At 44.1% G+C, this 26,674-nt stretch overlaps 1 protein-coding gene across 1 annotated transcript in view; it reads right to left on the bottom strand.

Moving 5' to 3' along the window:
• crybg2 (crystallin beta-gamma domain containing 2) overlaps nucleotides 1-26,674 on the bottom strand; it is a gene marked incomplete at its 5' end in the record, with an annotated part of 144,704 nt that overhangs the window by 48,490 nt on the left and 69,540 nt on the right. Inside the window, 2 exon segments of the mRNA XM_084311876.1 lie at nucleotides 3,900-5,030; nucleotides 5,446-6,679. Coding sequence (XP_084168002.1) covers nucleotides 3,900-5,030; nucleotides 5,446-6,679 — 2,365 coding nt within the window.

The raw sequence follows: 26,674 nt of genomic DNA, 5'->3' as shown, positions 1-26,674 counted from the left end.
CACTAAGTCATGTAATTTCAAATGCTTGGTTCTGAGATTATCATACAGTAAACATTTATTTCTGATAGGCGTGCTGATCAGCAATAATGCAACGTCATGATTGTCGATTCATGGGAGTATCGATAAATAGACAGATTTGTTTATGTAGGCTATATTAAGCAGCACATATAAATGACAAAAGACAGTGAAAAAAACAAAGGATGCAATGGGTCATGAAAATACAAATTAAGCAAGCTCTATACATTACGAAGTAAACGAAATAAAATACGAAATTAATGGAATATTAATGGTGAAAAATACTGTTATGTAGATGCCTCATTTCGGGTTTATTTTCCCCCTTCCTGATATCTGCCAACAGCGCTGTCAGGAGTGCAGACTGCTCCGTGAGCCAACTGCGCTGGAGCAGATCAGGAGCAAACTCCGCACATAATGGGCGTGTCTGCCCTAGTATCTCATCCGCGCAATGTCCTTAGTGGATTAGCTCGCAAAGACGGAGCAGATACCGCACGCAAACCCCGCGCAGTTAAGGGTGCAATTAACACCGCGCAATCATTCTTAGTGGATCCCGCCCTATATATTATTAACGTCTAACGTTAGCTCCCATCATCAGTGCTACTGACACGCTACACTGACAGCCTCTGTAAAACCGCAAGGAGTATGAAACTTGTTGTTGAGTATGTTCCCTCGTAAAACTGGCACAAATATGAAAATGATAAATAAAAGGCTCCTTAAAATATCATTCATAAAAAAAAGAAATTATGTAATATTTTACAACATTGAGTAATAACCAGGGGATGCTGCTGCATATATTAATGCTCTGTCATCTTTGAGATGAGATGAGTTGCTTGGGAGCAGTTAGGATGCCGACGGCGTGTGCCGTGAGATAAGTGAAGGGATTATCAAGTGAAGGTTGGGAAGCGGATGAATTTAGAACGGTGATTAATCTTAAACCGAACTGCGCGTGCATTAAACGGTCTTAACGCACACCTGCCGACCAATCACAAAAGAGTATTCACCCAGACCATGGTATAATATAAACCGTTTAAAATGTCAATACACCGTATGGAACGTACATTCTTCTCAACGTCGATTCTGTAATGTGATCGCTGTTATGCACACACACCCCCGTACATGGCACACTAAACAGAAACCGTATTCACTTCACTGCGATTACGCATCGGCACGTAAACACGCAACCTCTCCCCGACAAGATGGCTGTGGTTGCTTCGACACGGTGTTCCTGCCCATCGCCCTGCGCAGTAGAAGTTATCCCACAAGTACAGGAACTGTCTCTGAGGCGCGGTGGAGTCAACAGCAGTCTCAGTGACAGAGATCATGGTAACATGAGCTCAGGTCTAGCTGTACGCTGTGGCCTGAAAGGAGAAAACTACTGCACCAAGACCACTGTTTATCTGCCAGACCAACACACAAACACGCACTTGAATACTTTATTTGGTTCCACAAAATATATTACATAAACAGGGAATCAAATATATCGGGGCCAAGCAGCAGCAGTGAACACTCAAAGGTACACATAGTACCTCCTTCTCCATGCGGCTAAGCTGCCAATAATAGCTGAGACAGAGCAATATTTGTTTGGCTTTTCTTTTAGACATTGCAGCAATTCTCAGACACACGCACACGCGCCACGCACGCACGCACGCACGCACACACACACACAGAGACAAAAAACAACTCAAGAGAGGAGAAGAGAGCAGGTAGAGTTAGTTTGGTGAGACTTGAGTCAACACGCTGTGCCAGCTTTTAGTTTTCTTTCTTGGTCTTGGATGCCTGTGTACTGTAGCTCAGTGTAATCCTTGTTGACATTATGAGTATCAATAGAGTCTGCATCATTACAACAGGAACACACAGCCGTGGCTCCAGTGGCTTGGTCATACACCTCCTCTCGCTGTCTCCCCTCAGGGAGGAGGCTTTGTATAGGAGCGCTGGTAAACTGCACTGACAGGCTGTAGTAGATAAAAAAGGCTGTGTGTGTGCCGTCTTTGTCTGCGTGTAGAAGTGGAGGAACCAATGGATATTTGTGGGCATAGTCTTGTTCCAAGCCCTGCAGGTGTGTGTGTGTGTGTGTGTGTATGTGTGTGTGTGTACCCCTTCATCGATGTGAGTTGACGCGGCATAGAAAATTATTTTGAGACAAGTCCTGATCAGCCAGGCCTTTCACAGGCACGGGGCACAAGTTCAAACACAGGCACATGCACGCACGCACACGATACGATACGATTCGATTCAGGTGCCTGCGATCGATACGAGACGATATTATGTGCCCATTTAACACAATCAGTCACATTTAGATCAACTAAAAAAAAGGCCACGGAAATGTCAATTGACGTTTTTATTTTTGAGCTCTTCCAGACATTTAAATGGAAAAACAATCTATTGTTTTTAATACAAATAGACCTCCTGTTCACTGTAAAGTGCCACGTTTTTACATATTGTTTAAGCTTAAACTTTAAGTCCAATGTTTTGGAACTCGCAACACGCAAGCTAAAACCCCTCCCTCTCCCAAACTGTTTTATGTTGCATGATGATCATGAATACATTTAATGGTATTCATGTTTAAATATCAACATTATCTGTCCATCCTCAGTAAATAATATCAATATAATAATACTCCTGACTTCATCTGGTATTTTCAAACACACGGTAGCTGCTTAGCTTAGTTAGCTTAAGCAGCTAATGTAACGCTAATTTCGATCTACCCACGCGACGATGCAAAGCATGTTAGATGCATTTGACCGTTGCGGGGAAAAAACTGCACAGACTTACATCGGGTCGCAAAATAGACGCTCTGTAGCGCTGCTCTGCTGTAACGTCTACACGGAGTTTCAACTACTGGGCGGATACGACTCGCGGATTTTCAAAATAAGAGTATCGCAATATGAATCGATCTTCTTACGTTGCATCGATCCTATTTGATTATTAATAATAGATCGATATATCGATCTGGATCGATGTATCGTCCCACCCCTAACGCACACGCACACACACACACTCTCTCTCTCTCCCTCTCTCACACACACACACACACACACACACACACACACACACACACACACACACACACCGAACACACACACACAGACTTTTCTATAATTTTAAGGTATTTATGAGGTCATCTCCTCCTCCTCTTCCTAAGCCGAGCTGTTATAATTGTTTTGTTTGTGACAGGGGTGAAACAAAGAGAGGGAGAGCTGGTTATGCAAAAGATGGACATCCTATACAGGCTGATGTAACATATATGGACACCGGAATCTATTGTAATTTGTCACCTTAGACGCGGCCACCATTTCAAGGCTTTCTCACGCCCTACCACTCACTACAGGGGGCGGCGGATGTGTCACTCAGTGAGAGCTGAAGACAATGCACGCGACACTAAAAGTAACTCTGAATTAACATCATCTCTTGCTACACAAACAGCTGACCTGGATGTCAAGGAAGGACGTTAGTGCAAAGAGTGTGGCTGCTTGAATGCCTTTGCCTTGGGCCCAAGCACACTGTATTATTTAAATGTAGATACTCTACGCCTTGCCCACCTGTGATTCAGATCTGCCAATATCTCAACTTTATCTCAAAAATATTTACGCAAAGGAGACAACGTTTATAACTAACCAAATAACTGTTAACATTTGAAGCAATAAATCATGTGGCTGTTTGCAGTCCTGTCGCCCATTCATGTAGTTACTGTCTATCTATACTGTCTAAGCCAGGCAACATAAAGCGAAGAATGCGCACGTACCATTATGTTTGTACACCGTGTGCTTCTTAAACTGGCAAAGGAATAAAACCGTGCTTCTATTCTTGTTGACTTTAAGAGTCGTGCCTCTCTTCCATGAAATAAACATCTCTAAAAAAACAATGACAACTGCAATACAACTCACATAGGCGTCGGGGAAGGCTCTGTATTTGGGGATGATCTTCTCCGGCTCCGGCTCTGCCTTCTGGAAGTGGGAGCCTCCATGGACGCTGTTGAAGAGTGGGGACTGCGAGGCCCCCATCATGGAGCCCTCGCTGCTGAAGCTCCTCTGTAGCACATGGGTACCAAGGGCCCCGGCGCCCATGCCCATGCCGGTCCCCATGCCCATCCCAGTCCCCATGCCCATCCCCGTCCCCATGCCCATCCCCGTCCCCATGCCCATCCCCATGCCCTGGGTTTGTCCGTACATAGACCGTGGGGAGTCCGGGAAGTTGAAGGACCTGTGGAGGTCTATGGATCCGGTAGGGCTGAGCAGGCGGTTGGGACTAAGGCAGCTCGGTGGCGAGCCGATGTTGAGCGGGGCCCTGCTCATGCGAGAGTTGGGATCTTCGGTCCCCCCCATCAAGGAGTTGGTGTTGAACGATGCCCTGCTCATGCGAGAGTTGGGATCTTCGGTCCCCCCCATCAAGGAGTTGGTGGTGTTGAACGATGCCCTGCTCATGCGAGAGTTTGGATCTTCGGTCCCCCCCATCAAGGAGTTGGTGTTGAACGATGCCCTGCTCATGCGAGAGTTGGGATCTTCGGTCCCCCCCATCAAGGAGTTGGTGTTGAACGATGCCCTGCTCATGCGAGAGTTGGGATCTTCGGTCCCCCCCATCAATGAGTTGGTGTTGGGGGAGTTCAGGAGGAAGGAGAAGCGTTCGTAGCGCGACGTTGTCGCCCCCCCCGGGTCGTTTCCGGTTCCCACTCCGGCGAATCTCGCTCCGCTGCTCATGCGGTCGTACGAAGGCCCGACGTCGGGCAGCGAGGCGGTTCTGAAGAGCGAGGAGCAGGGGGGGGCCTGAGTCTTGGCCCGGCTGCTGTTCTCCTGATCTGTGGAGGCCGACCTGTAGCTGGAGAAGAGCAGGCTGCTCTCCAGGCGAGAGCTGGTGGCGCTGGGAGGCTGGGGTCCTCCTCCTCCGTTCCCGTTGGTCAGTGAGGAGGAATGCGAGTCCTCCGGAGAAGAGTCTGACCCCAGGGAGCTGCTTCTCATCACGATGCTGTTGGCTGCGGAAGCTCTGAGGGGCATGGCCGGGCCTCTGCTGCCAGTCTCTGCCTGCAAGCGACAGGGACACAAGCAATTAGGTACCGCACAGCCACACAGCATGCTGATGCAACGTTAATAACATCAGTTTTTATCCGTTTTTCTAGGTTTTCAATGTCACTAGCCCATGTCAAAGACAATTTTACTATGCCATACTATGTGGGGAAGAAATGTACTGCATGTAAGATAAGATAAGATAATCCTTTATTGATCAATTCAATCAATCAATCAATCAATCAAGATCCCCTTGGGGAAATTCAGGTGTCAAAGCAGCATGGGGGGGGGGGGGTACAGGGTGGGGGATGCATAGCTTCACAGTAGAAATACAATATAGTAATATAAAATATAATAATAGAGTAATATAAAAAGTCATATAAAATAAAGTAATATAAAATATAAAATAGTCATATAAAAGTGTGTGTTGTACCTGCAGGTTCTGCTTCATCATGGTCAGCGGGGAGCGTGTGTCCTTGTGGCCGCCCCAATTGAGCCCCAGGTCAGGGGGCAGGATGTGGCCACCGTTGGGGGCCTCGGCCGGGGCCCCTGGCGCCGGGGGGGACTTGGTGGGGCTGGGGAGGGCCGCGGCGGGTAAGGCGGTAGGGCTGGGGGCGGCGTCCTCCACGATGGGGGCCAGGGAGGAGAAGAGGGTGGGGGGAGCCCCGCGCAAGCTCCTCTGTCTCTGGGGGGCTCCCATGTTCTTCAAGGTGTCCACCATGGCGTCCATGTCCTGCTGGCGGGGGGAGTTGGGGCTGGGGGAGATGGGGGAGGAGGAGGAGGAGGAGGGGCGGGGGGGAGCGGGTTCGGGGACCAGCTCCACGCGCGTGGCCGTGAACACCCCCGTGAAGGAGGAGGAGGTCGCAGGCTCAGTGTCGTCGTCGTGGAGCCCGAGGCTGTCGCCGGCTCGCGGAGCCGAGGAGAATCGGGTGACGGCTGCAGAGAGCGGCTGCGAGTCCCAGTCCGACTTGATCTTCACTGCTGCCTCTGCCTCTCGCAGGCTCTCTCTCCCTCCTGCAGGTGGCTCCTCCCACTCCTCCCTGAGGCTCCTCCTCCACTCGTGTTCTCCCCCGCCGCCTCCCTCCCCGGACTCGCTCTCGCTGCGCGGATAAGTTTCCCTCGTGCCGCTCGGCCCGTCGTCAAGGAAACGGTGTGTATCTGGGGAGAGGGAGGTGGTGGTGGTGGTGGGGAGGTTTCGTGTGTACAGAGAAGCCTCGGGGAGAGAGGAGGAGGAGGAGGAGGGAGGAGGGGGGGGAGTCTCGCTGAAGTGAGAGGCGGGAGGGGGGCCCTCCTCTCTCGAGTCGGGTTCATACGGCACGACCCCCTCGTAATGGTTCCTCCATCTGTAATCCGTTGATCCTCCTGACCGCCGGTCAGCTCCATGTGACTCGCTCAGAGTAGCGCCTGGTCTGCCGAAGTCCACGGCATCTGGTCTGAGATCAGTGTCATTGGTCTCCGTGACCGAGGAGGACGAGTTGTTGAAGGGTCGCTGTTTGTATTCGCCTCTGCCCTCGTAAGGGGGAGAGGTGGGGTTTACGTCGAAGGCGGCGCTGTAGCCGCCTGGATTCATCTCGTCGACTGATTCTGGGTCAGCTTTAGTCCGCTGAATCTCCGGAGCAGACACTTCTACTACCGCTGACTCGAGGATGGCTGAAACATCCAGAGACCTGGAGAGAGAGAGAGACAGAGAGAGACACAGAGAGAGAGAGAGACACAGAGAGAGAGACACAGAGAGAGAGACACAGAGAGAGAGAGAGAGACACAGAGAGAGAGAGAGAGATGACACCAAAGTTAATGACAGTCATTGACCGGTGGTGATAAATGCAGTGCGTTTAAAGCAGCTCTCTCGGGGTGTGGTGGTGAACAGGTAAAGCAAACAATGCTAATGACTGTATACAGGTGAACTTTGAGCGTCCTGCCAACCCTGTGTGCACTGTCAAAACAATGTTTACAGAGAGCTCACGATAACACGAGCGGTGCACGATGTGCTTCGTCCACCAGCTGTGAGTGACAGGATACCATTCAGCAGTAAGTACTTTCATCCGACTGTCTGAAAATAAAGCATTCAACGGAGGGGCAAAACTGTCTGAAGAGAAAAAGCCGAAAAGACCCGTTTCTGTGCATCGACGACAAGGCAACGCTGCCGTCTGGGACAGTAGTAGAGAGTTGGTGTTTATAACGTGATGAGCGCTCCCAGCTGACAGCTTAAGGTCACACAGTGTCAACACAGTGACACAAAGGCCCCGGTGCGTTTGAACATCCTGTGCATTTTGCCTGCTGGCCTCATCTCACTCGACAGCCGCTCAACCCGCCTGCCGGAGCCGCCCAAACCAAAAATGCATCCACTCAAAGCACACGTTTTAAAAGGCGTCTGCAGAAGTATGTCATGATGAGCTCTGGGCTTGATCTTAATAAGTAGCTGAAACCGCAAATCAACTTTAGACAGAAAAAAATCTAAAAAAGAGTGATCATTATCACACCTGCATTGGCCAACTTGCAATTTATCTTTCCCCGTGTCTGTTAGAACAACATTTTTAAGGTTCCCTTTTTATAGATTGCACTTGTTTTCAAGGCACTAAAGAGTTTTAGCACCTTATATAACTAAGCCTGGAGGAATATGTTCAAACGCGTTGTTTGAGATCATCACTGGTTTACTTAGCAATTCCACGGTGAAGCGTAAAGATAAAAGGAGGAGGTGGAAAGACTACCTGTTGTTTTTAATGCTCTGAGGATTTTTAACAACCGTCTCATTTCAGGTTTCTTCAGGCTCTGGAAAAAGTAGAAGCTGAAAACATACTTTGTCATTTTCATAGACGTTTTATTACATCCTCAGTGTTTTTATTATGCGCCTTATTTTGATGTCAGCTGTCCTTATTGCTGCTCGTTTTTAAATACCGTAAAACTTCCAATTAATATCCTTTGCTTTTTATTCGCTTCAGTTGTTAAACTCACCCCGCCTTGATTTGGGACAGGCGTCTATATCGGACAGGCCTCGGATTCCTTTTGCACAAAAGTCTTGCTCAGCAAAGATGGTAAATAATTGTTTATTTAAACCAGTATGAATATTACTTGTATGACATAATACCAGCATAATACACACATCAAAATAAAACAAATAAAGAACTGGGTATTCATCTGCTAATCCTATGGATTATTTCATTATTACCACTTCACTGCACCAGATCCCCGGTGGTGCTTAGGAAAAGATGGCCGACACACTGAATACTGTAAAGTTTAAATAACATCTGAAGCCCACATTGATCCCTCCATACAAACTCCCTCCATACCCTTGAAGCAGTGGTTGAGTGTTGTATCTTGCACCACACTATACCATTCTTCCTCCGTCATCTCAATCTCAAGTTAACTTCCCCACTTTTCTTTTATACAGTATATAGTTGAATTACCCCTACTTCCCAACAGAGCTTGATAAAGAACTGATATCACTCTAACTTTCCTCCCTTCATATGCATTAACCATTGTTTTAGAAGCATCTGTTTTATATCTATGTGCTTTCCCCTCTCTTAGTCAGTTGACCTATCTCAAGCCTCGCCCATAGGAAGAACAAGTCACATAACATGTACATTAAAAGTAACGTAAACCAGATAAAGAATTACGTAATGTAGACTGGGCTTCTAATTGAGACCTGCTTTTATTTGTCATAAAAACCCACAGAAACAGCCTGTATTTAAATGATTTCCTCTAAATCTTCTCACTTTGAGCCATGATTTCCGTATAGCTGCTGTGTGCTCTGGGCAATAATTCAGATGCCTCCTTGGGTGATGCAACTATGCAGGTAATTACGTCAAGCCGCACGCCATGAAAGGCACGACAACGACGATGAACCTGATATATTTAATTCTATACGAACTGAAAGAATTACCATCAAATTAATCTTACGTAAGTCGAGCAGTCATTTTGATTCCACTGGGATCAAGCATACCGTACAGCGAGTTCAGAAGCAGACAACAACCTTATTGGACAAGAGCCATGTCAATCTCTCGAGTCACAGATCATCATGAGGGCAACTGTCATGCAGATCAAAGGAAGTAAGAGCCGACTCACCGGCGTGAACTTGGGATCACACTCGACTAGGGCTGTACCGAATGCTTCGTTCATAATATTAACATTCGAATTCTAAATCAACATTAGAATTTTTTATTTTTAATACATACATACACACATTTCTTTTATATATATATATTTGTATGTGTCTATTCATTCTGTTTAAACCAATGGGGTTTTTCTTCACAGTTGCAGATAAAGATTAGGCTACACTAATATTATAGTATTATACTATGATTATAGTATATGACTCATCATAAATATTTTTTAATAAAACATTTATCATAAATGATGTAGCCTATCTGCATCCGCTTGGCACTCGGCGCTCCATCTAATCAAGACGTCACCATCACTTTCGTACCAACCGTGCCCAAATTGAGCATTTAGTTTGAGGATATTGAAAAAAAATATTGATTTTTCGTCATAAAATATGACGACGGACAGACATTCGAAGCTTCGTTCGAATACTTCAATAGAAGCTTTGAATGTTAAAAAATGACATTCGCTACAGCCCTACACTCGACCAATGAGAGCATTGGTGGAAATCAGGAGCCCTGCTGTTGGAAGAGGCCTAACAATATAGGCAGCAGTGTGGCACGTCAGTCATGCAGATCATAGATCGATAAAAACCCCTGATGGGCGCTCGGTCCTTGGAATCACAGTCAGGGAGGCGACTTAATCCTTTCGATACATTTTACATTTAGTCATTTAGCTGACGCTTTTATCCAAAGTGACTTACAAGTTCTCTACGACAAGTCAGCAGGAAGGGTACAACTCTTACAGCTGACTGAGCTGAGTAACAATGTTCATCAACCAGTGCTGAAACTTGGGTGCTGCAGTGTTGAGTGCATAGTAGTAGAGAGAGACATTAGTATAGTAGGAAGAGTGCATGATAGTATAAGACAGTAGTGTTGAGTGCATAGTAGTATTATTATTTATCTTTTCCTATATTTCTTTTTTATATATTCATATTTGAACCCCCCCCCCCCTTTTTATATAGCTTGAGTCTGAGAAAGGTGCTTCTCTCTATAAATTCAATCTATTATTATTATTATTATTATTATTATTATTATTATTATTATTATTATTATTATTATTATTATTATTATTATTATTATTATTATTAAAGACATAATTATAGGAAGAGTGCATGCATGATAGTATAAGACAGTAAGATGGTTAGTGTTTTCTTTTTTATAAAAAAATTAAATAAAATCTTTAATTTCAGATATTGATTGAAGAAGTGTGTTTTTAGTGGAGATTGGTCAGGCTCCGGCTGTCCTGACTGTGGTGGGAAGTTCGTTCTGCACCATTGTGGAGCGAGGACAGAGAATATAAATTAGGGCTATCTTCCAACAGGGTAGAGACGGGGCTCCTAAGAAGTCCTCTCGCAGGACACGTGGGCCAATTGTCCGTTCATTTGGAGAAGGTCAGGAGATCTAACAAGAAAAGCACACAGTGAACCACTGGCATGACCTTTTGGGAGCATCAGGGCCACGCTTGAATGTTAAATAACGTTGTTTATCCATTCACTAGCTCTATTAAGCGATGATAGCTAGCCTAGCCACAATGCTATGGTCGCTGCCATTAACGTTAGCATGTAAGCTAACGACAACAACAATGGCGTCAAAACTTTTTCTAACAGGATGTGAGTGACAAAGCCTGAACAGGATATCACAGGTTCACCCTTCTCATTGGTTGAAAATGGCCTTCATGTTTGTACATCGCCATCTGTTGCTTTGGCATTGTACTACATGTATATTACATCAGTGTTAAACCACTGTGAGCGGCCTGGAGGGAGTGGATTGGAGCGGAGGAGAAGCGGTAGATGCAGTGTATTTTGTTAGCCGCCAGGTGGCGGGCAGACCTTAAATTATAATCGCCAAAGAATAAATCTACAAGTCAATGGCGCTGGGCGTGTAATTATTTTGTACCCTGCCCACAGGCCAGTGTATAATCAGCTTTATTACATGGCGTTTTCACATTCGCCGAAATGCTTGCTTGTGATTGGTCAATAGCCCCCCGACAGCGGTCATTATCAGACAATAATGACCGCTGTGGGACAATAATGACCGCTGTGCGCAGCTGTTCGCAATCAAGCCCACTGACACACACTGTTTCAGTGCAATTAGACACTGCCGGTGTTCTGCTGCCGGCGATGACAGGGGGCGGAGCCAGAACGCAGCCAGAACCAGTGTTGCGAGTCGATGTAAATGAATTAGGTATATTGTTAGTAAGTTAGCCATGTAATAAGCGGGATAATGTATAGCTATACTCGATCATTGTCGCAAAATAATTGACCTTCACTGACGTTTAAAACACCTCGCCGAGGCGGCTCGGTATTTTAAACTCTGTGTCGGTCAATTATTTTGCGACAATGACCTCGTAGCTATACATTATCCCTTACATACTATTCATTTACATTTACATTTACATTTAGTCATTTAGCTGACGCTTTTATCCAAAGCGACTTACAAGTTCTGTACGACAAGACAGCAAGAAGGGTACAACTCTATCAGCTGAGTAACAATGTTCATCAAAGTGTTGCGTGTTACAGTGTAGGTTAGTTTATTAGGACAAGTGCATGACAGTAAGGTTAGTCAGGGTTAGATTTTTTATTTTTTATTTTTTTTATTAATCATTTCAGATAATGGTTGAAGAAGTGAGTCTTTAGTCGACGGCGAAAGATTGGACGGGATTCGGCTGTCCTAACTGGGATGGGTAGTTAATTCCACCATTGTGGGGCAAGGACTGAGAATAGGCGGCTTCTCTTTGATGACCCTCCGGGAGCTTGGATAGGAGTAGTTCTGAGGCGGCCAGAAGATGCAGAGCGTAGGGGTCTTGAGGGTGTGTAGTTAGAGACCATTGACCGGAGGTAGGCGGGAGCGGTTCCCTTTGCCGCACGGTATGCTAGGTCGAGGGCCTTGAAGCTATTCGCCTCGTCAGTTATTGTCTGGTTCCATGACTAATAAAACCATAGTGATGATGAGGCAGATGAACCTGTTGCGTTTAAATGGATAATTCCTAGTCTGCACTAACCACTCTGTCACTAGAGGATCTCGAGAAGTAATTATAGGACACAGGAGACACAATGATGGACCTGGGGCGCCTCTACTACAGCAGATCCACGAGTGTGAGATTTACGAGATCACACAGAATATTCAGGGGCCTTTAATGAGTCAGGGCTATGAGTCACTGAACATTTTGATAACGTAAACAGCATACAGTATATAAACAAATTGTACAAATTGTATCTTGTACCCATGAATTAATCAAAACGTGTATTGTGTGCACAAAATAGCTCATTGTAGTAAAATGTGGCCTTGATATATGTCATTTTTTTCTCCCATCTCCCAATTTTGTCGTTATGCCAATTCCCCCCTGGTTGTCGTCGGTCTGAGGAGGGGGTGTTGTAGACGACCACGTGCCTCCTCCGATACATGTGGAGTCGCCAGCCGCTTCTTTTCAACCGACGGCGAGGAGTTTCACTGGGGGAACGTAGCGCGTGCAGAGGTTCACGGCGCCATCCGGGGGTAAACCGGCACTTGAAATATAGCGTTCCCTTCAAACAACTAGAGTTTATCTAACCAAAACAAAGGCCCTTCTCCTAGTGGTGTGAAGACAACTAAGTACATACTGTACTATTAAGGGCACTTAATACAGTTTCATGTTTTCTCCCCTCACCCCTCCATTTCTTTACGCTTTATGTTCAGTAACACACACCTGCACCGCAGGGCTCCTACAGGCCTTAGCGTAAGAGAGAGAGAGAGTGTGTGTGTGTGTGTGTGTGTGTGTGAGCGTGAGAAACATGCACACACACTTTTTTTTTATCTAAACGTTTAAGATGACAAGTAGGGCAAAGCAATTAGGACACTTAACTGCTGCATGGGGAAAAATAAGATTTCCAGCAGTTCTGTTTCCATGGCGTTGTGCCAAAGGAGACGTCGCACAGCCGTACGCTGCTTTGAGGGGCAACCCGTCGCTGCACTGTGGGAACACATTATAGGGTAATTATGGATCTGTGTTATCTCATCAGGTTCTTGTTTGTCTGTGGTTGTTGTTTTGATATTGTGAATTTCTATACATTTAAGTTAAAAGTAAGCTAGTAATATTAAGTCAGATTCCTCACAAAACTACTTTTGAAACCTTGTCACTAAAATGTCATGGGAATGAGAGAAATAGTCTCTGTTTGATTCACTTCCTGTTATCATGCAGTCCAATACGATGAACTTCGAATTAATCTAACGTGCGGTTTTCCATACCTAAGCAGATATATCGAGGCTATATTAAGGCTGAAAAAAGTCCTCCTGAATATTGTTATGTATTTATTGTTTTCCATATTGCCCAGCGCTAGCAGATGCTATTGTTGTGTGTCATACAAACTAAGATTACAAAAATGTACTTTCTTTTATTTATATTTATATATATGTGTGGCTATATAATACCCTGCACCTACAGTAGCCAACATATAATGAAATACTTTTAAATACATTCCACACAGTGGCATTCACCAGCCACAGATGTGACAGATCATCTAATCAAGCATGTAGACATGGATGCCAATGATGTTGTTTTACCTTTTGTTTTGCGCTTCGGGCACCATTTCAAAACGACCTTAATGACCAAATCAGATCCTCTTTGTACTCGTGTCTACCGTCTACTTAATCTGTTCTTAATTTCTCAAATCAGGAGTGTCTTGTTTGTTGGACAGAGGTTAAGATGCAGTGTGGTTGCTCTCTTTTGATGAATAAAGGAACTTTTGTTAGGGGTTGAGACTATTTCATATTTTGATTTAGTCATGTTTTACTGTATAATAAGTTATAAAAAATTGCATGGTGTTTCAGGTGAATTAAGAAACTGTGAATATCCAGCATTTAGTGTGCCAGGCTCACACTCCCTAAATGCAGCACTGAACGGCATAGGAAGTCCTTCATTCCAACAGCCATCAGACTATACAATGCATCACTGTGCCTCACTGCATCACTGAGCACAGAGTGACAGTTACCATCTTCCTGGACTCTTACTTTTGAAACAGCACTGTGCAATATTACACCTACTGTAGACCTCAGTATATTTTTACTGTATTTATTTACTGTATATTTTATTCCATTTGTATTCTATTTTATTCTACTCTTATCTTAGGCAATTTGATTTGTTTTGTTATTCTTATTCGTGACCTGTTCTGTCTAAATGTTTAAATGTTGAGCGATTTGCAGTGTCAAATTTCCCCTCGGGATAATAAAAGTATTTCTATTCTATTCTATTCTATTCTATTCTATTCTATTCTATTAGAAAGATCAAAACATAACTTTCAAGGCAGTCATTAGGGTGCACTCTGGGGCAGCCATAAATGAAGCCCATGGCCATACCAACAGCAACGTCATGAAATACAGTCTGTCATACTCGTCAATAGGGCTGCACAATTAACCGGAAAAAAAATCGCGATCTCATTTCTAAATGAGAAGAGCATTTATGCAGGTGAACACCAGGAAGGCTGCTGGCCCAGATGGTATAACAGGACGCATACTTAAGTCCTGTGCCAACCAGCTGGCCCCGGTGTTCACCGCCATATTTAATCAATCCCTGGCGGAGTCAGTGGTCCCTGCCTGCTTCATGATGTCTACCATCATCCCTGTACCGAAGAAACCCTCCCCAACATGTCCAAATGACTACAGACCGGTGGCACTCACCTCTGTGGTCATGAAATGTTTAGAGAGGCTGGTCAAGGACCACATTTGTTCCTCCCTCCCCAGTGATATGGACCCTATGCAATTTGCATACAGGACAAACAGGTCCACTGACGACGCGGTCTCCCAGGTACTGCACAGCACCCTCTCTCACCTTGACCGTCAGAAGGGGGGCTATGTGAGACTGTTGTTCATTGACTACAGCTCAGCGTTCAACACCATAGTCCCCACCAGACTGGTGGACAAGCTGATCGAGCTGGGTCTGAGCTCCGCCCTGAGCGCCTGGGTACTGGACTTTCTGAGTGAAAGACCCCAGGCGGTCAGGGTGGGGGGTCAGACCTCCAACACCATCACCCTGAGCATCGGGTCCCCCCAGGGCTGTGTTCTGAGCCCCCTGCTGTACTCACTCTACACACACGATTGTGTGGCCAAGTTCAGCTCCAACTCCATAGTGAAGTTCGCAGACGACACGGTGGTGGTGGGGCTGATCTCGGACAACGACGAGAAGGCCTACCGGGAGGAGGTTGAGGTACTGGAACGCTGGTGCCTGGACAACAGCCTGCTCCTGAACATTGGTAAAACCAAGGAGCTGATCGTGGATTACAGGAGAGGACAGCAGGAGACGCACACACCACTGATGATTAACGGGGCTACCGTGGACAGGGTGAGCAGCTTTAAGTACCTGGGGGTCCACATCTCAGAGGATCTGGCATGGTCAACACCATAGACACAGTAGTAAAGAAGGCGAAACAGCGCCTCTACCACCTGAGACAGTTAAGGAAGTTCAGAGTATCGGGGAAGATACTCCAGTCCTTCTACTCAGGAGCTGTAGAGAGCATCTTGACCGGAAACATCACTGCCTGGTATGGAAACAGCACGGCACAGGACAAGAAGGCCCTACAGAGAGTGGTGCGCTCAGCCGAGCGTACCAAGGGTATTGCACTACCTCCCCTGCAGGTTCTATACAACAAGAGGTGCAAATCCAGAGCCTGCAGAATAATGAAAGACTCCCACCACCCCAATAACAGCCTGTTTCAGCTGCTGAGGTCAGGCAGACGCCTGCGAACCCCAGCTACTAGGACAGAGAGGCTTAGGCTCAGCTTCTTCCCCCAGGCCATCAGAGTCTTGAACAATGAACATTGAGTACCACAGAACACTGAACTATCCACACATAAGCACACATGAGCACACACATGACACGCACGCTGTGCACGCTCACACACTAGCAGCCACTTTAACACTTTAACATGAGCGGGCACACACTCATGCCGCACACACCCACACTTATTGCCAAAAGGAAAGGCCACTTTAAATTAGTATTAGCAACAGTAACAGTGTATTGCACTACCAAAGCTACCTAGCATGTCCTATATGCCCTGTAAATAACTATGTACAGATACCGAGATGGCACACCATGTTACCTGTTACCTGTTATTGCACAATGTTTTTTGTATTGGATTCTATTATATGTTGTACCACTGTATTGCACATCGTTGCGGGCAAGACCACCCGCATTTCATTGTATACTCGTATGCCGTGACAAATAAAACTCTTGACTTGACTAAATGATGATTTTTTATTAAAAAAATTACAGCAAATTTTTTATATTTTTTTTTTACTTACTTTTTTAAATGATGACGAAAAATAAGAATCGTGTGAGAGAATCGTGATCTCAATTCTTAGAGAGAAAAATCGTGATTCACATTTTAGCAAGAATTGTGCAGCCCTACTCGTCAAGCTGTGCAGCAATGGGATACAGATCACGTATGCACCTTGTCAAAAGGAATCCTGCCTTCACGGGAACGCTATATGGTTAATTGTAATTCCATACGCAGTATATTTCAGATGTTCAAGGAATGTGGTTCTCCGTGTGATGATAACTGCAGAGGTTGTTCCCCGATCAAATAGTGATCAAATAATGATAAAACAAATAGCTCATTCCTCAGTCTAAGATTAATGATGGAAGCCTAAACATGTGGAGTGTTGAGCACTGAAGGTAATCGATGCCAAGTAGACTCAGGGCGAGGCAGCTCTCTCTGTTGACAGCGTCTCATTAGGTTGGGAGGCGAGGTAAATAATGAGGGAATAAGTAACCCGTTATCACTTCCAGGTCCATATAGGCGGGGGCTGGGGGAGATAATGCGGTCTTACTGACCGGCACGGGGCCGTCCTCCAAAGGTTTGTCATTCCACTGAGTCCAAACATCAGCCAGGGGCGTGCACAGATAGGGCAGAGGGGGGCTTGAGCCCCTGCCCTTTTGCCCCAAGTGCCCTTCCAAAAGAAAATATGAAGACGGAAATGTATAGTACTTCCATGGAAAATATGAAGACGGAAATGTATACTACTATCCATGGAAAATATGAAGACGGAAATGTATACTACTATCCACGGAAAAAATAGACCTTATCTATTTTGAAAGTGCCCGCATGCACCCCCCGAATTGTCTGTGCACGCCCCTGACATCAGCTGACAGGCCGGACATCGTCACACTGACAGTAGCAGGGTTTTTAGAAATCAATGGGTTGACTTGCTGGTCGGTGAAAAGATTATGAAAAAATACATATTTATTTAGTTTATTAGGATGCCCATTAACTGTTACAACTTACAACTGGTAATAGTTACTCTTCCTGGGGTCCCCATATAATACAAACACACACAAAACCAGCTGTATATCAGTATTTTGAGTTTAGTTTTTCACAATATTACAATAAGTGAAATAAGTATAGGTTGAACAAGCCGCATAGGCTTCATTTGTATTTCTTGTGGCAGTTGGATTTAGACGTTCATATTTCCTGAAGGCAAAACTAAATTAAATTATGTTGTTGGCATTTCACAAAGTGACAGTTAGCAGAACTAATGAAAGTAATTTTGTCAGTGACAGATACTGTCTGGAGTAAATGGACACGGCCAGCAATGCCGAAATGCGGACATACAGATTCCTGCGTCTCTCCAAACGGGTAGTATTGCTACAGGCTCCACCATTCAGGACAGGTGGGGCTAACTAACTAAGTAACTAAGTAACTAACTAATAACAGACTAACTAACTAACTAACTAACTAACTAACTAACTAACTAACTAACTAACTAACTAACTAACTAACTAACTAACTAACTAACTAACTAGCTAACTAACTAACTAACTAACTAACTAACTAACTAACTAACTAACTAACTAACTAACTTCCGTGTTCATCTTTCACTAAGCATCAGCAAACCTGTCCATCAGAGATGAGCTCTGTTGAGAGGATGGTGGAACTTGTCTGTTCAGCTTTCAATTTCACAACACTGTGGAGAATGTGCATTACACCTGAACGCATTGTCAGTCAGCTAAATTGTTTTAATTAGCTAATTGTTTTAATGAGAAAATAGTTTTAACGATTTCCTTTTTAATCCTTTAATCCTTTTAAATGTTTAATTTAATTGCCGATACTGAGCAAAGACGAGCAATAATCCTGTCATTATGCTTAAAAAAAAGTAAAAAAAAAAAAAAATTGTTAGAAAATATAAACTATCTGCTAAATCTGAGACCATCTGTGATGTAAGTCAACATATTGAACTCCCACTAGACAAGGGAAAGAGCCCAGTCTCTGAGTGGACTAAAAGTCTCTATCGCTACCTTGTGGTGTTTAATAAAACTGTCACAACATATTAGCAATTCAAATGCAGCATCAGTTTGAGGGAGACAATTTGAGACAGTGGGATTTTATATTACCAATTTAAAAGGACTGGGTCCATGGCTGCAGATTTCCCTGCATTTCCACATGGGGGATCAATAAAGGAATATATCATCTTATCTTACATGGAATATAAGACTATAAGATAAAGAGGAACTTTTTCACATTCCCCAACATAATCATAATTGATCTCATGTGTCATGTTGAGCATTGGCCAAAGAAAATTAAACATCAAATTGATCATCTACAACATGTAACATTATGATGTATTTACCCTACCCTGGGTAAATAAAGGTTAAACAAACAAATGTAACTGTAATTATACTATTTCAGTTATGCACTTAAAACTTTCTTTCTAAATCTTTTTTTCTGGCAGAAAGGTGCCAACAGCAGCGTGAACATCCATTCATCTTTGAATAGTTCAAATGTACAAAATATACAAATTAATACTACTACTACTACTACTACAACTACTAAGAGTGCAGTGCTAATCAGATGTATGTACAGAGTTGTAGTATAATATATATATATACAGTGATACAGGTGTAAAGACAGTATGGTAGTAACTAGTAAGTCATACTGGCCAGCAGCGTAACTAGTAAGAGTAGGATATTATGTACAGATACAGATATAGATATAGGATATACAGATATGCAAAAGGACTATGTGCATTTAAATACAGACAGATGTGGATAGATATATATATATATGGTGAGAATAAATATATATATACATTGTATATACAGCATTATTGTACATGCTATCATACAGGTGTGCAGGTGTATAAGTAAGTTTATAGAGGGGTTATATGCAGGTATATTCAATAGACAATGTTGAACAAGCATTGTAACCTGTTGTTGTGGATGTTGATGATGATCCACAAACTGTAATATACAGTCAATTAAAAGGACTCTGAGCCTGAATGCCGGGGCAGTTTTGATGACAACTGATGTCATGAGTATGACAACTGTATAATTTATTGTGCAGCTTGAATGGAAATCACCTGTTCATGTGTACAATTATAGTTATTTGGATAAGATGCAGAGAGGGACACAACAGAAAAGGAGGATAGCTATATGATTGAGGGGTCTTTTTGTGTGCGTGTGCGTGCATGTGTGTGTGTGTGTGTGTGTGTGTGTGTGTGTGTGTGTGTGTGTGAGTGATAAATTGCAGGGAAATACTATTCCAAATATCAAGGCAACACCAAAATGTATGTATTTTCACATTGTCTGCTAAAAAGCACCCGGGACAATATCCAAATAAATGTCTGTCCCACGCTGAGGAAAAGGTGTGTATTTGTACCATATTTCACATGGAGTTTCAAAACACCTAAATATAATGTTCCCATGTTGAAAAGAAAAACTATTCCCTGGTAAACTATGGCTTAAAAAAATCTATAATGTGTGATGGTGACTTTACACTGCACCAGAAATAAAGGGTAAGTTCCCCTGAATCATAAAAGGTATACAACACTCGATATACTGCCTCAAAGAATAAGCTCAGAATTGGCAAAAAAAGGGAGGACGTTTGTATCAAACCGGTAGCCCTTCGTACTGCTCAGTACCCCCGGCCTCTTTGACGTGGGGCCAGAGTTAAGGGCATGGCTACAAGATACGGAGTTGGACCTCTGACGTTACACGAAAGAAGAAGAAGAGGTTTAAAAGCAACGTTTGTATCAAACCGGTAGCCCTTCGTACTGCTTAGGGATGGGTACCTTTCACATTTGAACCGATACGGTACCGGTACCTGTGAATCGATACCGGTACCCAACGGTACCTTTTTTCGGTACTTTAGTCTAAAAAAAATTTATTTACCTACCTCAGCCGCGAAAAAAAATTCTAACTTCAAATAACTACAATTTCGACCGTTTTCGGCTTGCCATTGCTCCAACTGCTTTGTTGTTGAATCAAGTCAAATCCTAGGTAAGCATATATTGTGCGTGTGAACGTTGACATGAAAAGAAAAAAAAGGTAAAAAAAAAAAAAAAAAAAAAAAATCTCTGTATCTCACTTGAATCGATACTCGGTAGTACCGACGTGTTTCGGTTCGGTACCTCAAAAGAACCGAATTCGGTACCCATCCCTACTACTGCTCAGTACTTTGTTTGAAGTAGCTCTCAGTTTCAAAAAGGTGGGTGACGTGAACCACCCGGTCTACATTGTCTATTGTGTTAAAAAATGCAGTGGTCCAAGCGGTTCAGGTTCCACTGAGCCGACATCAGACGGCTGCCACTGGAAGTCAGCAAATACAACAGTCAACAAATACACATACGACAAATTCCACAGATGCTCACGATAGGTTATTATTTTTAAATGTTACCTGTCCCTTCGGACAAGTTATGTTTTTGTAGGTTTTTAATGATGTTCGCTACCGGGCAGTCCGGTAGAGAGAGAAAGAGAGAGAGAGAGAGGAGGAATGGGAGATAGACCGGGGAAGACATTCGGCAAAGATCACCGGGGTCCGGGAGTCGAACCCGGGTCGGCCGTGTTGCACCGTGGTGCTGTATGCGGTGCGCCACTTGGGCGCCCCACGATAGGTTATTTTTATTATTAGAAAAACATCATGACGTTCTACCATGTATAGCACCGCACACACACACACACACACACACACACACACACACACACACACACACACACACACACACACACACACACACACACACACACACACACACACACACACACACACACACACACACACACACACACACACACACACACACACACACACACACACACACACACACACACACACACACACGAACACACACAAACCAACAGCCCATCCCTTTCTCCTGCAGAGAGGAGGAATCTCTCCTCGGGCGTGTGCAGTGGAATGGGTGAGGCTATGTGATAACCACCCACTCCTCCTCAGTACACAGTATGTTGTGTAGACTTTCACCTTGACGACGTAATAGTCCCCAGTGAGATGTCGCTGCTCAGACACTCCCTTTCCAGATCAATTGAGGCATGATGGATCACTGACTAACTACTGATATAGGCAAGAAGAACGGCGTCGCGCCGGGGTCAAATATGAACGGGTTGGCGTGATGAAGGAGCGCTCCGCCGCGAGATATAATTGGATGGGTTTTCTACCGAAAGTAATTGGTGACTGACTGGAGGGCGCGGGCGTATACAGGAAAGACGGGTGTCATTACTGTGTGTGTGTCGTTAGTGGACTATTTTGCACCCTATATGCCATTGCATGCATCTCTACAAGTACGGCGATTTTCTCGATGGCTCTCTCTTGTGCACAAAGCTCTGCTTAACCCCTTCACTGCCACACTACAGAAGGTTAACCCTTTACTATCACACTACCGACGGTTACCGGGTTAACCTGCTGTTGTGTGGCAGTGAAAGGGTTAACCTTCTGTGTACTGTCGCAGTGAAAGGGTTAACCGTTTGGTAGTGTAGCAGTGAAAGGGTTAAGCTGGTTCCCTCGTACCTAAGCGTGCTTCTGTGCACTAAGCAATACAAGTACTGTGTGCCCTTCGTTCTCAAGATGCTCTAAAACTGGATGTTCCCTATATGAGAACTGAATTGGGGAAAAAGGGCTTTTTAAATATGCTGCTCCTTCATAACAAGATACAGGAGGACCTAAAATTACCAGGACTGGTCACCCTCGGAGAATTTAAAGCCATTTAAAAAACCTACGAATTCGGTTCCCTCGGACAGTGCAACTGTGTTTGATGACTTGCCTGTTTGATAACTTGCCTGAAATTGGAGCTTGCTGTGAATGTTTTATCTGTATTTTATTGTGATATTCTTTTTGTTGAAACTTTCTGCTGCCTTGCTTGGCCAGATCGCTCTTGAAAAAGAGATTTTAATCTCAATGATGCTTATCTGGTTAAATAAAGGATTTGATTGATTGATTGATTTTGACCTAGGGGGGCGACAGAGGCTCAGGAGGTATAGAGCAGTTGTCTGGTAATCCGGAGGTTCCCGGTTCAATTCCCGCTCTGCCCCTGGGCAGTGTGTCGAAGTGTCCCTGAGCAAGACACTTAACCCCTAATTGCTCCCCATGTGCAGGTTGGCACCTTGCATGGTCGCCTCCGCCATCGGTGTGTGAATGTGTGAGAGAATGGGTTAAAATGTGAGGAACAAATTGTAAAGCGCTTTGGATAAAGGCGCTATATAAATGCAGCCATTTATCATTTGACCTGTGTTAGGAGAGAAGGAATAAATCAGAATTACATTATTAAACTACTGTAAATCCTCACGGTAAACAGATGACCTACATGTATGTACAGTATAACCAAGAAGGAAGTTAACCTATTTGTATTTCTCCAAGACAACAAGGCTATCCCCCCTGTTACCATAGATTTAGAGACCATACTTTAATTGATGCAGGCAGGTACAGCCTAATCTTAACCAACACTCAGAAGTGTCCCAGATGGTTAAAGGCTCAATCTGTAATCCAAGTATAAACAAAAGCATAGCCTCGTGTAGATTGATCCGGGGAGATTCTCCCGCACTCGCCACCAAAGTTCAAAGCAGAGGACATGTCATCATTCCCAGTGTCTCGTAATCCAGAGACTAACACTAACTAAATATGAGTTAATAATGTATTCTCAATGCTGCAAACGGTTTGTTCACATGGGTAGGCTAATGTGTGTAAATATTAGATATATTGTAATCTACAAGTGAACCTCTTTGATTATGATGGTCAATGTATTATGATCAAGGAGCGGCTGGGTAGAGTAGAAGTCTAAGCACTCGCCTACCACCGCAGAGACCCGGGTTCAATTTGGGGAAATAGTGACCCCAACTGGTCCGTCAGGGTGCCTGTTCAGCAGGGAGGGGGTCTGGGGGGCGTGTATGCTTTCTACAACGCAGTTCGGCGATTTGCGAATCTGATTGGCCACTGACGTTTCTGGTCATGTGACATGTGCGCCCCAATAGCGTGACGAGCTGTGTCTTTGCCCATTTCCGCGTCGAACAGCCTGCAAAGCACCTGGCGTTCTATCGCCATGCTCTAAGACAAACTCTAACCTTAACCAATTCGAAAGAGTGCCTAAGCTTAACCGTCGAAAGAAGGGCAGGCGTTCTATCGCCATGCTCTAAGACAAACTCTAACCTTAACCAACTTCGAAAGAGCGCCTAAGCTTAACCAGTGTAGACACTTGCGGCCCCACGATTGGGCGTACATGTCACATGACCAGAAATGACCTGGCCAATCAGATTAGCAAATCGCCGAACTGCGTTGTAGAAAGCATACAAGCGTCTGGGGGAGATAGCGTGAACCTCTGCACGCTCTCCCAGTGAAACTCCTAGTTGTCGGGTGAAAAAAATGGCTGGCGACTCCACATGTATAGGAGGAGGCATGTGGTCGTTTGCACCCTCCCCAGACCGACAGTAGGGTAAGGTAAGATAAGATATTCCTTTATTGATCCCCTTCGGGCATCATCGCAGCTAAGGCTGCACGATTCTTGCAAAAAATTTGAATCACGATTTTTCTTTCTAAGAATTGAGATCACGATTCTCTCACACGATTAATATTTTTTGTCATCATTTAAAAAAGTTAAGTAAAAAGTTAAAAAAGAAAACATACAAAAAAAATAAGAATCGATTAATCGTGCAGCCCTATTCGCAGCATTGGGGAGGGGGGAGGGGAGGTACAGGTATGGGCATGGTAATAGTAGAAATACATAAATATAGGCAATAAAATTGTATCTGAATATATGAGAAAAGAAAACAGTGTAATCAAAGGTGCAGATGAGGATCTGTATTCCCCACATTACAATAAATATGGGCAATAAAGAATTCGAATCTGAATATATACTATGAGCAAGAGTAAAAGTAAACCGTATACACAGGTGCAGTATACACAGGTGCAGTATAGGTACCCTAACTAAATGAACTAAGGCTGAGACCACTGCGTGATATCGATAAGTGGCGTCACATATCGATATATTTGCATATGTACTTTATACTATACTAAAATACTAGGTATTGTGGCATGTTTGAGCTAAAACATCCTCATTTCATGTAAATTCAGTTGAATTGCAACTCTGCACGGTGCATTCAATATGCAGTGCACTCCTCCATCACATCCAGATATCACAGACTATAATGAGAAGGATCACTGTGGTAGTTTTGAATGGGAAAATCTGTAACACTAAAGATGGCGGCAACAACAAAGAATTGCTGCAAAATAAACATAAATTAGTTGTTTAAATAATAAAAAAAAAAAAAAATGTAATGCTAATAAAAACATTGATATTTATCGATAATTTGGTACCAATTTATCGATTCTTCCAAATGGCATATCGTCTCAGCCTTCAAATGAACTTGACTTGACTCAGGTCACTGTCTTATCAGATAGCCCTGTGGTCGAGTAACCTATAGCCCTAAAGGTGGAGGTTGAACTCTGTTCGCACTGGTACCCTAAGCTGTAAATCATAAATCACGCCCTAGGTAGCAGAGTAGAGCATTAGCAGCAGCCATAGGTTCATATACTGTATCCTCTAGGCTACATACCACACTCGAGCACATCAATAGCTATACGACCGGCAATATACGTCAATCAGAATTTTTATCACCACGCCGCAAAAGTAGGCGCGCCTGAAAAAAAAAAAAAAAGTACAGTACCCGGAGGTCTAGGTGCCGGTATGACTGGGTGCCGGTATGACTAGGCTGTAATGAATCAATCTATACTGTACATTCTGACTCATCAGCATTTAAAGTTCAGCACGGAAAAAACACCCATTTATTATCGTTCCATCTCGCAGCCTACACATGTAGTTGAACAGCATGCCAGCATGTGCACACTAGGGCTGTCAAACGGATGTTCGAAAGATAGTAATAGTAATTGACATTGGATTGTGAAAATGTATATCCGTTGCAGCATCTATCCTGTAAACTTGCGGCGTGGGCCACTTGACAGACACAACGTCACTTTCATTTCATAGCAGATTGAAAATCAAATCAAGCCTACTGTGTCCCTCGAGCCAAAAAGCACCAGTAATTCAACAGCAACCACATGGCAACGATGACAAGAGAGTTCAGAACCCAAGGCGGGTGCGGAGAGAGTGGTTTGTCAGTAGACGGCAAAATCGCCGAAACCTGGAGACAAAGTTGTATGCTAGGTACGTCAGCTGGAGAGGCCCTGTCCTAGTGTTGTAGGACTCCAGACCTGGTCATGGTCTCAAGACCACATGTTGAAGGTCTACATCCGGTCAAGACCGGTCGAGACCACAACTACATGTTAAAGGAACACGCCAACATTTTGGGAAATTCGCTTACCGTCTTCTCCAGAGAGAGACAAGAAGATAGAAACCAGTTTCCTCTCTGTGTGTTCAGTAGAAAGCTATCTGGCTGCACGTTAGCTTAGCACAATGAATGGAAGCGGACAGTGCCGGTTAGCCTAGGCATTGTCTAACTAACACCTCTCCCGAAGGCTATGGGGGATATCTCCCCTCACTTGTGCGCCAAGAAGGAGAATGAATATACCGTGTACATCTGTCACTCACAATGAAAAGAGTTTCTTAGCAAAACGAGTTATATGAAAGAAAACAGAGTGTGTAAGCAGAGTGCAAGTTCTGCAAGATAACCACGAGACGGCTGGGACCAACCGTCAAACCTTTATCGTCACATAAAATTCAAACACAAGGAAAAGTATGCGTCCGGTGAAGCTAGCAAATATTAGCTAACATTAGTTTGATGTGACTTGACAAGCCACAAGACTCTTGAACAAGGACAAGAACAGGGCCCCGTTCCCCGTACCTGGTTCAACTAAGTCGATCAAGATGTCATTATCCAGCTTCAGTTAACCCGATGTTTGAAGCCGGGATTTTCCTGTTCCTCGAAGGTGGATTCAGTCTCGTTAACTCGATTCAGACTTGGGCCCCAGGATAAATGCGCGCGGCCGCTTCAGTTGAAAAGCCAGCACGTATCGATGGCAGAGATCCTGATTCTCTAACGGCATTGATTGATTAATTGATTTAAAACTTTATTGACAGATTGCAATACGGCTCAATCGCCTCGCCGACAAGTTAAATGCGTTATCTAGGCTAATTTTAAGTCCCTCATTACCTCAATCAATCAGATTATATTTCTTTAAACTTGCCTGCTGGATTGAATAATCAAATGAGATCTTGCTAGCGAAAATAATTAGTTAAACTGTTATACAAAATTACGATACGGCTCTCTTACCCATTGATTGATGTGTGGTCGATCTTTTACTTATCTCCACTGTGGTCTAACGGGTTGTTCTTTTGACTTTCACGCAGACGACC

Source organism: Notolepis coatsorum, assembly GCF_963971535.1.
Source record: "Notolepis coatsorum genome assembly, chromosome: 4".
In the NCBI taxonomy this organism is placed as follows: domain Eukaryota; kingdom Metazoa; phylum Chordata; class Actinopteri; order Aulopiformes; family Paralepididae; genus Notolepis; species Notolepis coatsorum.
This window is presented reverse-complemented; position numbering and strand designations above follow the sequence as displayed.